Here is a 15,262-nt window from a genome sequence, read left to right on the forward strand (position 1 = left end):
AGCAGTTGGCCAACTGACACAACAGCAAAATGCACTGTCATGGGACAGCTTCCTGGACTTCCTTCACTTTCACAGCCCAACATTTCGCACCCAGGACAAAAAATCTGTTAGAATGTACACACGATCCTTGCACAGATGATAAAACGGTGCTGCTTTCTGCTTTTCATACACTTTTTCATGAAACAGGGCTGGGCTGTGAATGTGGTCCAGGAAGCTGTCCCATGTCAGTGCATTTTGCTGTTGTGTCAGTTGGATAACTGCTTGGTTACTGACATGTGTTAAGAGTAGAGTATTGAAGTAAATCTGTGTGTAATTTTGGTTCAATTTGATGGACAGGATTTCAAGATATGACCTTGTGAAAAATTATAAGTTTCTTTTTTGAGCTCAGTTTATATAACAATTTTCAAATAAATCATCGATAACTTTTTGTTTGAATGCAACCAAAATAGAATAATGCTTTCCAGGAATTGACCCATGGATGGTAAATTTTGCAATACCATTTGACCATGAGGGTAGAGAGTATTGTCTTCTATCCATTAAGTAGATTTTTATATTGTGTTGGTTCATAGAAAATAAAGACGATCAATTGGTGATATGACATTAACCACCCCGCCTGACAAGCAAATGCACTTAAAATATTCTATTGGCTTATACAAGAATACTGATGGAAAGTTTATCAACTTTAAAAACAAGAAGAATAAAAAAAAATCACAAGAATTGAGAAATGTTTGAACTTACTTGTAAGAGACATACTGGCGTCGCTTACAGCACTGTGTCGGTGCTCCCCATTCACGAAGAGTGAATCAGCAAAGTTTGGTGTTTGTAATGAGGGTGATCTTGAGCTTGCGCTTGCTCTTCGTGACATGCCATCCTGGCTTCTGAAATGGATAGATTTTGAAAATGTTACAGAGAGTACGAAGTAAACAGCTACAAATTTATATATTACGCAACATTTATGTGCACTGTTAGAACATGGAAAACTTATTAACCAATATGGATTATATCTGCCAGGTGAACGACACAATTGTTAAATTTAACCAAAAACTTTTTAACGCACTTTATCAGAAGTTTAAACTCAGGTACAATTATGTGGTTCACCTGATAATCAGTGTTGATTAAAATTTTAACATGTGTTTTAACAATGTATATGTTCAGAAATATCAGTGCAAAAACGACAAGATAAATATTTTTTGTTCATCTGGTGTTTTTTTTAATTTAGTACTTTTGTAGTTCTTTTGACAAGCAGTAAATAAAACAAGACCTTTTCGGACATGTCTTCTGGTGAAAATTATGTTAACAATAAGACACGATTTGTGAAATTTAATTGAAAAAATAATATAAATTTATAGAGAAAATCGAGAACAGTAGTAATTTAACAAAACCAATGATTATCAATAAACTGAAGAGCCAACTTGGTCACATGACTCAATTAAGGGTATACGATGTATTGCTGGTCGAAACAGAAAAAAAAAAAAGTAGTTCACAGCATCTTGCGAATGGTAGTGAGCTTTAGCAAAAATTGCATTGCTCAATTCATAGCGAGCGTGTAGAAGAATTCAAATATCACAGATATACTTTTGTAGGTCTTGTGGTTCTTGAGTTATGTTGTAAAGAGGGCTGAAACAACAACAATTTTGTAAAACGTACATAACTCATTATCAACAATAAATTAAGCAAGTTTTCAAAGTAGATGATTTGTAGAATGAACTTTTGCAAAACACCAAAGTGTTATTTTTCAATAATATATTGATTCAGATAATGAAAATAACGCTTGATAACGCAATGTAGAGCGGCATCCCACATGAAACTGATTTTTTTTATTATAAAAACAAGCTTGTGGCCAAACCACTCCAATATCCAAGGCATTCAAATGATTATTATACGATATAATGGTTAACCCACTCGCACAACTTTTTTAATATGAGTGTTAAATATGTATGATCACACATTTTTGCTTTTAGATAAGAGTCAATGAATTTCATGTTTTGATTATCTGACGGGCGAAATGCAGTTTTTGTTACATTTTACATATATCATTTTTGACACCAGATATATGAAATGTTAAAGGCAGACATTTAACCGCAAATTCTGATATAAAATACGTGGGACTGCTAGATTGATGACAATGCTGTCTACAGAAGATAGTGATATCTTGATTACATTTGCTCCATTAAGGTGAATGAAATGTGGCCGTACACGTGAGATCTTATGTCACTTAATTACTTAAAGCAACACTCGTTCTGTTAGAAAACTGTTAACATGGTAAGAAAAAGACGGTCAATCAATATTTTATGTAATTACCATGTCTGTTCGTGTCTATATAATTCATAGAAGACTGGATTCATATAACTGATTTTGTGTTTGTTCTGCTTTCCCAGGGTCCATACGATATTATATCGCCATGGTACGACTAGTAATAGGTAATGTATTGAACATTGAAACCTGTTAATTCATCAGGTAATGAAAAACCTCATTAAACCTTTGACTTCGCTTAATGACTCAAATTGCCTTTCATATTCAGACACAGCGGTCAATTGTATGCTGGTATATTCTATTTACACTAGGTTGCTTAACACGTCCATTCCAGGTTAGGGTAGCTGTCTATAGCTACTCGTTATTCAAGTAATGCATGTAACATCCGTTTCAGTTCAAACCAGAGCAAAGATAATTTACAAAAAAGAAAAAAAGAAAAAAAAAAGGACGTTATCTGAATGTGAATAAACAGACGGGATTTGTCTTTTCCCCTGATAATGCCCTAGTTACTCGTTATTAATGACCCGGCGGGTAATGACCGTATTCTTTTATGACAAGCACACTCAGTCAATAGTAAAAGAATCCTATAAAGCCGGCGGGGATTTCCCGGTTCGTGGTATCCGGTATGTCCGTTTTAGTACGAGACAAGCATGATAAATGTACGATGAGGCAATAGTCGACAAGGGGATGACCCTCCATAGCTTGATATAATTTATTTTACTTTGAAGTTGGAATAAACCAAATTCATCTTTTCATAATGTGATTGATCAATTTTCAAAATGATAAAACTTTATTTAGTATATAAAACCATTTATTCAATGGAACTGTTCAAGATGTAGTTATTCACAACTTTTTAATAGAATTTGATGACATCGCTAACAAAACCTCCATAATGATAATGAAACCATCTTTAGGCTCGTAATTTTCGGGGAAACCGTTTGCAGCTATATATAGACTAAATATTAAAATAGACCGCCTGCATTATGTCATCATATCAAACTCCCACATCATTCGCCACCGTTTAGCTCATTATCATTGCTCTTAGCAATATGATCTCTACCTCTTATACACTACACACTGCAATGGCAGATATGGCATCTGCAAGGCTGAAATTATACTTCATTCGCTGGTTACTAGCGATTGAGATTTGACTAATGAAATGGTTCGTTTCTTGTCGCTTTGGAAAGTACGGTCTTGTCTATTGTCCACAAATGAATTGTTATCGCTCTACTGTCTGAAATACATGTCAGACAGATTTCAGCGTAATCATGGTAACGAGAGGATGAGACTATAAAAATTGCGTACGTACGACAAAGCACTTATTTATAAATCTAATGCATGCCTTAAAGATGCATACGTCTCAAGTGACGTATTAATCGTTCGTAAACACAGTGATAATGTATGTCACTTATATGCAAATCAGAATCAACACTCAGTTTGAGTTTCCTCGATTATAAAAAAAGTTCCGATGAAAAAAATGTGAGATTACATTTCCGAGCTATAAACTTGCTAATTGTAGCAATATTGTTTCTTATAAATCAAGTTTATGAAACCATCGTACACATGATACATAAAACGCTGTGTTGTTCTGTGCCTTTCGTACTGTGATGTGCCCTGAGTAATTTGATTTAATTTAATTATTTAACTTTGTTTACAAGCTGAAAGTATTTCATGAGATGGGAAACCCCCTTGTACGTGCAAGATAATGGTGTGGAAAGTAGTTTTGGAATTCCCCCAAATTATTGTAAACAAAGTCAGAGCTATGTTTGGAACTTGGAAAGCCCCAGTTCATTATTGCACCATCAGGAAAACCCCCCAGGAAGTGATGTAATGTGAATGTGTATAATTAATCTTGGGAAATCCCAAGATTGCAGCAATGTTGTGAAAATGTGATTGAAGTAATGGTTTATTAATAGATGATGGGTTTTTGCATGAGTACTGATATAAAAAGCTGAAGGCTTTTGTTGGGACTTTACAGAATGCCATGGGAGATTGAGATATTCCACATGTGTGTGATGGTCTTCGTGCTTCAAAAAGAAGTACATTTTAACCAGTTTATATAGCCAATAATTGAGCTAATTTTAATACAGCAACGAAGAAGACAGCGAGCACACAAAAGTGCTCTTCCTCATCAAAGGATTAAAAGTTCTTCTGTCAAATTGCTGGAGTTTGCTGGGTTTGTGAAGGCAACGCATCTGTCAAAAAACAGTGGAGCTGTGTTAAAGAAACCTGTTCCCTGGAAAAGAGTGGTTGGTGAAAGAAACACCATTTTTGGAGAAAGCAGCACAAGGAGATATATTTGTGGAGAAAGCAGCGCAAGGAGATATTGTGGAGATAGCAGCGCAAAGGAGATTGGAGGAAGCATCATCATTTTCGTATGAGGATTTTATGTGCAAGGATTTATAAATGCAAGTGTACGATGGACTTCGCTGATTTTCGCAGAACAAGTGAATAAGGATATATTACATCAGTCGTCCAGAACATTGCAAGAACTCTAGAATCACCAACAAGAAGACCGCTGGTCAAGTACCGATATGATAAAACTGATTGTGTGATTTTATTGTAATTGTTGTTATATGTACCAAGCATACTCTATTTTCAATTAAAGACTTAGATTTGTTAGCTTAAAATCAAACAGTGTATTTGTGTTGTGCATTCGTGTGAATTTGGGTAAAAGGTGATTTTGGCCTTGAGTCAAGTACGACTCGTAACAAAATTGGGGGCTCGTCCGGGAAATGAACCCGGGACCTCTCGCACCCAAAGCGAGAATCATACCCCTAGAAATACACTGTAAAAAAGTTGACATTAATTTACTGAGTCTTGAAAGTGAAAGTACAGTATGGCAGAGTTCAAAGCAGAAGAGTTTCTTGAAACTATAGATTGGGAGAAATTTGATAAGTTGAAGAAGCCTGATTTATTAGCACTTGCCAAACATTATGACTTGAAAGTAAAGCAAACTACAAGAAGACAAATTATCAAAAATGTCTTGATTGAGGTTTTAGTTGATGAAGAGTATTTTGATGAATCCATTTTGGGCAAGAGAAAAGAGGTCGAAACTGAAATCGGTGGGGACTCTGCAGTTAAATTGAAAGAGTTGGAAATTCAATTAGAACTGAGGAAAATAGAAATGGACCAAAAAGAAAAACTGGAAATGATCAAGTTAGAGAATGAAAATAAAGAAAAACAAGAAAGGCTAGATATGGAAAAACAGAAAATGTTTATTGAAGAAAAGGAAAAGGTGGCAAAATTGGAACTTGAGAAACAGAAAATGGCAATGGAAGACAAAGCGCGCCATGAAAAGATGGCGCTGGAAGCACATTTGAAAGAAAAAGAAATTGAGTTTGAACAAGAGAAGTTGGCTAAGCTAGGTGACAAATACTCATCAAGTTTCTCCTCAAAGTCAAAGTCAGGCTTTGATGTTACAAAGTATGTAAAGCTTGTGCCTAAATTCAAAGAAAAAGAAGTTGACGAGTACTTTCAACATTTTGAAAAGGTAGCTACAAATTTGAAATGGCCTCCAGAGCATTGGACCCTACTGTTACAAAGTAGTTTTGTGGGGAAGGCCAGGAAACTTACTCAGCTCTACCAATAGAGAAGTGTAATGATTATGAAGAAGTCAAACAGGCAGTTCTCAAGGCCTATGAACTGGTGCCTGAAGCATACAGACAAAAGTTCAGAGATTCAAGAAAGCAAGCAGATCAAACCCATGTAGAATTTGCTAGAGTGAAAGAACAAATGTTTGACAGGTGGCTTGGTTCAAAAGAAGTCAAAGATGATTTCGGCCAACTTAAGCAATTAGTTCTTATAGAAGAGTTCAAGAAATGTGTCCACGTTGACATTAAAACCCATTTGGATGAAAGCGCTAGCAAAATTAAGACGCTAAATGAGGCGGCGACAATGGCGGACGACTATGGTTTAACTCACAAATTGAATGCGAGTAGATTTAGTCATAACAGAAGTTATTCAAACAGGTTCAGCCATAATCAACCTAGAACAAATCAGGGTGGTACACAAGAAGTGAAACCTCAGTCTAATTCACAGCATAGTGCTGGTGGTAGAGGGACCCCAGGGAGTTCAGGTAACAGAGCAAAATTTGGGACTGAATTTAAAGCCAAAGTAACTTGTACTCATTGTAAGAGACATGGGCATACGATGACCCAGTGTTATTTCTTAAAAGGCAGACAAGACGCACAAAAACAGCAGCAAACTGCTAGTAATACTGTAGGATGTGCAGTGTCACTTGTGTCAAAGAAACAAGTCAGTCAAATCAAGAAACAAGAATTCCCACAAAAGGGAAGTGAGACAGACAAGGTGTGTGAAGAATTTGAACCATTTGTGTTAGAGGGAGTAGTATCACTTGGTGAGAATGGTAGTCCAAAGCCCATCAAGATTGTGCGAGATACGTGTTGTGCACGGTCTATGATTCTGGAAGGAACTTTGCCCTTTAATGAGGATAGTTCAGCAGGTAATGCTTTGATCCAGGGTATTGGGATGGAAATAATTAGTGTACCTCTCCACAAAATTAACTTGACATCTGACTTGGTTTCTGGTCCTGTAACCATAGGAGTTAGACATGAATTGCCAGTCAAAGGAGTGTCCATGTTGCTAGGAAATGATTTGGCAGGGGGGAAGGTGTTTCCTGACCCAATAGTTACAGATAAGCCCTGTATACAGGATGATAATAGTGAGGAAGAGGAGATATATCCTGCATGTGCAGTGACACGGGCAATGAGTAAGAAAGCCTCATTAGAAACAATTGAGGACAACCAAATTGATGACTTAGGCTACAATTTGGAAGACACATTTGTGTCAAAGTTGAATGAGAAAGAAGATAAACTTCCTTCTCCAGGGGATAAAAAGACCCCTCAAAATGGCACAGCCTCTGAGCATGAACAAATTGGGGAAACCATGAAAGACCCATTAAATCATGACAAGCTAATTCTGGAGCAACAAAATGACCCAGAACTCAAAGAGATCAATCAAAGGGCATTGACCCTAGAAGAAGCAGAACAAAATTCTGTCTGTTTTTACAAACAAGACGATGTGCTAATGAGAAAGTGGCGCCCCCTTGATGCACCTGCCGATGAAGAGTGGAAGGTAGTGCACCAAATTGTGGTACCAAAAGTCTACCACACTGAAGTAATTAACATAGCACATGATAGTCCCATGGCAGGGCATTTGGGTGTTAAGAAAACTCATGAAAGAATTCTGAGACATTTCTGGTGGCCCACTCTCAGAAAAGATGTTTCTGAATATTGTAAAACATGTCACATATGCCAAGTAGTAGGGAAGCCAAATCAGAAAATACCTCCTGCTCCATTGAAGCCAATTCCAGCCTTTGATGAACCATTTAGTAGGGTTATTATTGATTGTGTAGGCCCCCTACCAAAGACTAAGTCAGGTAATCAATACCTTCTGACAATTATGTGCGCGTCAACACGCTTTCCTGAAGCCATACCCTTGAGAAATATTAAAGCAGTGACTATAGTGAAAGCTCTAACCAAGTTCTTCACATTTGTGGGGCTCCCCAAGTCCATACAGTCAGACCAAGGATCAAACTTTACTTCTGGAGTATTTCAGCAGGTCATGTATCAATTAGGTATAGAACAGTATACCTCAAGTGCTTACCATCCAGAATCACAAGGTGCACTAGAAAGGTTCCACCAAACATTAAAAAACATGATTAGGACATACTGTTTGGAATTTCAGAGGGACTGGGATGAGGGAGTACACTTGTTGTTGTTTGCTGCTAGGGAAGCTGTTCAGGAAACTTTAGGATTTAGTCCTTTTGAGTTAGTGTTTGGACACACAGTGCGCGGGCCCTTAAAGTTGTTGAAAGAAAAGTGGCTCAATGAGAAATCAGATGTCAATTTATTGGATTATGTCTCCAATTTTAAGCATAGGCTTAACAGAGCAACTGATATCGCCAAGGAAAACTTGAAACAGGGTCAGGCCAAAATGAAACAATGGTATGATAAGCATGCCAAAGAAAGAGTGTTCAAACCAGGTGACAAAGTTCTAGTACTGTTTCCAATTCCAGGACACCCATTACAAGCCAGATATCATGGCCCATGTGAAGTAGAGTCAAAAGTGGGTGAAGTAGATTATATTATCAAGACTCCTGGTAGACGCAAGAGCAGGCAGTTATGCCACATAAATATGCTCAAAGAGTATGTTGAAAGAAGTGACAGTGGCATTCCAAAACCTGTGTGTACAGTAAAACATGCTGATAATGTAGACAAACATGCCGATGTAGACAAAATTGCCAATGTAGACAAGAGTAAAGATGACAATTCTGATGTCACATTTGACCAGGATAAAGAGCTGGAGCACAAAGAGTATAATGTAAAATTGAACAATTCTGATGTGCTCACTAATTTGGACTCAAAGTTAGGTCATCTTTCTCAAGATCAACAAAGTCAAATTGCAAATTTGATTCACAAATTTGACAATATATTTCCTGATACGCCAAGTAGAACAAATGCTGCATTTCATGATGTAGATGTTGGTGATACTAAACCAATTAAGCAGCATCCTTACAGAGTCAATCCATTGAAAATGGAACATCTCAGAAATGAGATCAATTACATGCTAGACAATGATATCATAGAACCAAGTAGTAGTGAGTGGAGTTCACCATGTATTCTTGTTCCCAAGCCTGATGGTTCATACCGATTGGTCGCAGACATGAGAGCTGCAAATGTTCATTCAAAGACAGACTCGTACCCAATTCCAAGAATTGATGATTGCATTGACAAAATTGGGAATGCAAAATTTGTTAGCAAATTTGATCTTTTGAAAGGGTACTGGCAGGTTCCACTCACAGACCGTGCCAAAGAGATTTCTGCTTTTTGTACACCATTTGGTCTTTACCAATACAAAGTTATGCCATTTGGGTTGAAAAATGCCCCAGCAACATTTCAGAGAATGGTGAACCAAATTGTGGCAGACATAGAGGGATGTGAAGCGTATGTAGATGATTTGATTGTTTACAGTCAAACTTGGGAACAACACATGGAACAACTCCATCAATTGTTTAAGAAGCTGTCTGAAGTACAGTTGACAGTCAATCTGGTAAAAAGTGAGTTTTGCCATGCCACAGTCACATACTTAGGATATGTTGTAGGTCAAGGTCAGGTGAAACCTATCAAAGCCAAAGTTGAAGCAATTGAGCAATACCCCACACCTGTAAACAAGAAGGCACTCATGAGATTTCTAGGAATGGTTGGCTATTATAGAAAGTTCTGTCCAAACTTTTCAGAGATAGCAAGTCCTTTGACTGATTTGTTGAAGAAAGATGCAAAATTCATTTGGTCAGAACAATGTGAAAATGCTTTTCACAAAGTCAAATCAATACTCATGAGTTCACCAGTACTTACTGCACCTGATTTTCAGAAGCAGTTCAAGTTGACTGTTGATGCCAGTGACATAGGCTGTGGAGGTGTTGTGATGCAAGAGGGTAAAGATCAAATAGATCACCCCATTTGTTACTTTTCAAGGAAGTTCAACAAGCACCAGAGAAATTACTCCACAATTGAGAAGGAGTGTCTAGCATTGCTATTAGCATTGCTACATTTTGATGTGTATTTGGGTACCACAGTATACCCTGTGCTTGTTTTCACAGATCACAATCCCTCACCTTCATCAACAGGATGAAGAACAAAAACCAAAGACTGGTGAGGTGGAGTTTGACCTTGCAAGAGTACAATCTGGACATCAAACATATTAAGGGAAAAGACAATGTAATGGCTGATGCCCTGTCCAGAATTGCATAAAACCTGACAAACAAAAATTTCCTTTAAAAGGGAAGTTGTATGTGACAAGTAGTCACTGTGTATGATGAGTTAAATACTCAAAGTTGATAAATGTTGAAGTTGATGTAAAAGAAGAAAACATTTAAGAAAGTTTTCATTGCATTCGAACTTTCTTCTTTTAAGGGGGAGGGTGTGATGTGCCCTGAGTAATTTGATTTAATTTAATTATTTAACTTTGTTTACAAGCTGAAAGTATTTCATGAGATGGGAAACCCCCTTGTACGTGCAAGATAATGGTGTGGAAAGTAGTTTTGGAATTTACCCAAATTATTGTAAACAAAGTCAGAGCTATGTTTGGAACTTGAAAGCCCCAGTTCATTATTGCACCATCAGGAAAACCCCCAGGAAGTGATGTAATGTGAATGTGTATAATTAATCTTGGGAAATCCCAAGATTGCAGCAATGTTGTGAAAATGTGATTGAAGTAATGGTTTATTAATAGATGATGGGTTTTTGCATGAGTACTGATATAAAAAGCTGAAGGCTTTTGTTGGGACTTTACAGAATGCCATGGGAGATTGAGATATTCCACATGTGTGTGATGGTCTTCGTGCTTCAAAAAAGAAGTACATTTTAACCAGTTTATATAGCCAATAATTGAGCTAATTTTAATACAGCAACGAAGAAGACAGCGAGCACACAAAAGTGCTCTTCCTCATCAAAGGATTAAAAGTTCTTCTGTCAAATTGCTGGAGTTTGCTGGGTTTGTGAAGGCAACGCATCTGTCAAAAAACAGTGGAGCTGTGTTAAAGAAACCTGTTCCCTGGAAAAGAGTGGTTGGTGAAAGAAACACCATTTTTGGAGAAAGCAGCACAAGGAGATATATTTGTGGAGAAAGCAGCGCAAGGAGATATTGTGGAGATAGCAGCGCAAAGGAGATTGGAGGAAGCATCATCATTTTCGTATGAGGATTTTATGTGCAAGGATTTATAAATGCAAGTGTACGATGGACTTCGCTGATTTTCGCAGAACAAGTGAATAAGGATATATTACATCAGTCGTCCAGAACATTGCAAGAACTCTAGAATCACCAACAAGAAGACCGCTGGTCAAGTACCGATATGATAAAACTGATTGTGTGATTTTATTGTAATTGTTGTTATATGTACCAAGCATACTCTATTTTCAATTAAAGACTTAGATTTGTTAGCTTAAAATCAAACAGTGTATTTGTGTTGTGCATTCGTGTGAATTTGGGTAAAAGGTGATTTTGGCCTTGAGTCAAGTACGACTCGTAACAGTACAGAAGAGATTTAGTGCTAGGATATTTCATTGTGTTTTTACCAAAATTTCAAAAAAGAAGTTATAGACCGTAAGTTATTTGTTATTCAAGGTTGGAACCGAAGAAACTCTGCTGCTAAAAAAGTAGTTTAAAATCCTGAGGGTTTTTTCAAAGCTGGATAAAGTTGTACCGTTTAATTACTGTTACTTCTATTGAACAGCCAGGGACACATTTAATTAGCATGCATTGCTAGCTGTTCAATAGAAGCAACAGTAATTAAAATGTACAACTTTATCCAGCTTTGAAAAAAAACTCAGAATATGTAACCTTTTTTTAGCAGCAGTGTTTCTCCGGTTCCAACCATGAATAACAAGTGATTTAGGGTCTATAACTTGTTCCTTTTTTTTCTTCAAAAAAATGAAAAAATATATATAAAATAAAAAGAACAATTTTTGCATTTTATTTATTTATTTATCAAATTTTTTTTTTGCGTTTTTACGGGAACTCGAGGTGCTTTTTTTTGCTTCCAAAATCGCGTTTTCCGGTGCCTGCGGGGTTAACCGTCCATCGCACGCCATTCAGGTCATGAAGCATCGGGATGGCTGCATGGTTTCTCGTCATATATGCTTAAATGTATTCACATGTTGACCGCTTTTTTAATTCTCAAACCCTTAGAAGAATGGAAGAAGTTGCGAAGATTATTGGGTTTGTATACCACGAAAACAATTACCTGTTTATGTAGAGTATGGCAAAAAATGTATATATTTATCCGCCACGTCACATTTATTTGTTGGTTTTCGTCCCGCCCACTTTTCTGGAGTTAATCCATGTTTTATTTAAACGTTTTTAGTTTAAATTTCCAGAAATTCATAATTTATATGATGATAAAAAGGTTAATCAAGATGTTTTGTAGTATTTTCGCCCTTCAAAACCTTACTTAAAATAAAAACTACCTCATCGTTTTTTAAGAATGTGTCGAAAAAGGATTATAACTGCTAGCAATGGCAATTTTTACTTTGAAAAAACGTACCACCCTCATCACTTTTATATGGTTTTTTGGACACAAACACGTAAAAGATGTTCATGAAAGACGTAAAAGATGTCTTTTAAGACATCTTTTTACGCGTTTGTGTCCAAAATTGTCAAATGTGTGATAATTCTTAATTGACGCAATTTCATCAAATTATCCAAGGCAAAAAGCAGATAATTATGTTGTTTTGTGCTTTTTCTATTGTCATAATTGCATGTGCTCCTCAATCCTAATTTTTGTTACCTTGAAATGGTAGCCCTGCTTTCAGATTGGGACCATTTACATAGAGTACCAAAACAATATTCACTGTTGTTAAATCGTATATGCATGCATTAAAGTCATGCATAATGTGATTTTTTATTCAATTTTCTAAGTCATTTTTTATATTGACCATGTTGACTGACACGATGAATTGGAATAGTCATATAATAATGATAGTGTCAGGTGCTCTTCATCCCTAGGCCCTGGCTCTTCATACTGTGTATCTACCAATTCAGACATGATATGTGAGAATTGTTAATGATGTCAGTCTCCATGCTATACAATCATATTAAAAGTAGACATTTTTTCACTTTAAATTGCAAAAGCAATGTACTATAGCAATGTCCAGTATAAACCGGCGATGTCACATGCACCCCATGATTTCTAGGAATCTCTTTTCGAGGGAATATCTATAATTTACTCAATTAGGCAGAAATGATACAAATCCTTGTCATTTTTTATTTAACAACATCATTGTATAATAATCGGTGCTTTCAGAGAATCACTCTGAAATTATGAAACAGATGTTACCACACGATAATTGCCGGCATAATCATCTTTACCTTTAATTACCAGACTGGTAACGTTTCGTGATTATGCAATAATCTACGCTTACAGATTGGACCTGCTTCTAGAAAGAAATGAAAATCTAATTCATATATACTTGCAGACACTGTGTACGTATACGGTATTAATGTCATCGATCACTTAGTCTGTATTTTTCCGTGTGCTTGTAAAGTACTTGCTTCACAATTAATCACAAGAATTGAAAGTGGTTTAGGATTCAAGAAACATCAGCGGATGCGCATTAATAAAAGAAATTGCATTAAAAAGGAAGAAAAGAAATACAACTGGTATCTTAAAGTGGGCTACGTACGTTTGTGTTTAAATTGTTTGATATGCTATCATAACCACTGCAAAGAAATTATTATCTTTATATCTATATAATTTGTTAATACCACGACGACTCGGATAGCTCTAAACAGAATATAGTAAAACGTATATGCAGAAAACAAAAAAATGCTCGCTATTCAGAAGTTTTTTAAATGTCGGTAAAGACCATGAATACGTTTTTGAAACGTTATTGTAAAATATCTTCGGCAAATATTTTTGCAAAATATTTCATCATTATATTTTGCATCGTTTTCAAAAATGTTTTATGGATGTTATCGAAACGTTTTCTTACACTATATAAACCGACATTTGAACCTTATCTGTACAACTTTGTGTTTTTCTGGGTAAGTGCTGCATTGCACTTGAAAATCTGTTAAGCATATCATTTTAATCCCAATTCAAACCCTGGGCTAACATTCTAAAGTAACATAATTCCCCAGTAAAATGAAGCACAATATTCAGATTCGGTTGACTTAAAAAGTACTTAAAAGTGCTAGTATACATGTAGCTAGCTAGCTGATGAATTTGATGAAACTGTGTTTTAATAGTCCTCCTCCGCCACGTTTGGACTACATCAAACACCCGCAAAACGCCCACTCCGTTAAGGGGTGTCCCGATTATATCACATACACTTTCTTTCTGTACTTCATTGTTTTATCCGGGGTCTCTATTTTGCTTTAAGGACGACTTCTTCATATTTCGGGTTGTGAGTGACGTCTCAACTACATGTTTACAGTACCCCACGTATCTCTAAAAGAATTATGTAATACGTTTTACGCCAATTCCCAATAATTAGCCATGACAATTGTCCTGAATTTTGTAGTCGGGTCAGACGGGTGTTGTGATAATAATTGATTCACGATTTTATAGTATCTGTTAAGTTGTAGTAGTTTTGTGATTAACTTTTTCACATTACCATGATTCCCTTACATACTCTGACCAATATATTGTAATATTGCATGCAGACTAGTGAGAAAAAGTTCAGATTTCCTTTTAACACTTAACATGCTTAAGTTTAAGGTTTCCTTTTTTCAAAGACCAGTGAACGTTGCATTAATTCATATAAAATAGCTCTACAAGACACTGTGAACAACCCTGTTGGTAGGATTTTAGGTGAGTGCGTGGCTCAATGGCAGGGGCGGATCTAAAATTCTGAAAGAAGGACCTGCTCTGGTAGACTCATATAGGTTATGGAAAAAATGAACACTTTTAGGACACGCACAATTTCGTTCCCACATTCTCACTCCTACCCGTCTAAAACGCGGAAGGACCGACACCCCTGAGCCCTACGGATGGCTCCTCGACTCCATCACCTCCCCCGCCCCTGCCTAAATGTAAGCATGTAACAAAGACTTACCCCGGACTACTGTCCTCCTCATTGGCAACGACATCGGAACTGCTTGGCGGCAGTTGCGAAATTACGGCACCTCTTCGAACCCTTATCCGAGAACTTTGTGATGGTTTGAAGGTTGGTTCTTCTTCTTCATCTGTTATTTCACTGTTGGTACTGACCTGTTGGTAGAAATCAAATGAAATGTTAGCATTATTCAATGTCAATACAAATGGTCAAGACGTTGCCAATTTGGAGAAAACAAAATACCAAAATATATTCTGTTCCATTTGGCAGATCATTGTGGTTAGGTTGAGAAGAGTGATGATGACACGGGAACAAACTATAATCTTATCCATGGGCTGATTGCTAAACGTAGCTTCATCGCATTCCACATTAAGGTGTAGAAATAGTCCAGTGCCAGATGTCCATTATGTGTTCATATGAAAACTCTTCTA

The 15,262-nt window shown here is 36.6% G+C and overlaps 1 protein-coding gene across 4 annotated transcripts in view; it reads right to left on the reverse strand.

The window, feature by feature from the left end:
* The window catches only part of LOC140149179 (uncharacterized), a 55,821-nt gene that overhangs the window by 19,605 nt on the left and 20,954 nt on the right, over positions 1-15,262 (reverse strand). For all 4 annotated transcript variants that reach the window (XM_072171383.1, XM_072171384.1, XM_072171381.1 and 1 more), the window contains 2 exons: positions 14,832-14,986; positions 739-878 (listed from right to left, as the gene is read on the reverse strand). In XM_072171383.1, the coding sequence (XP_072027484.1) occupies positions 739-878; positions 14,832-14,986 (295 nt within the window). The remainder of the gene's footprint in view (positions 1-738; positions 879-14,831; positions 14,987-15,262) is intronic.

The sequence above is a fragment of the Amphiura filiformis genome, chromosome 3 (genome assembly GCF_039555335.1).
Source record: "Amphiura filiformis chromosome 3, Afil_fr2py, whole genome shotgun sequence".
In the NCBI taxonomy this organism is placed as follows: domain Eukaryota; kingdom Metazoa; phylum Echinodermata; class Ophiuroidea; order Amphilepidida; family Amphiuridae; genus Amphiura; species Amphiura filiformis.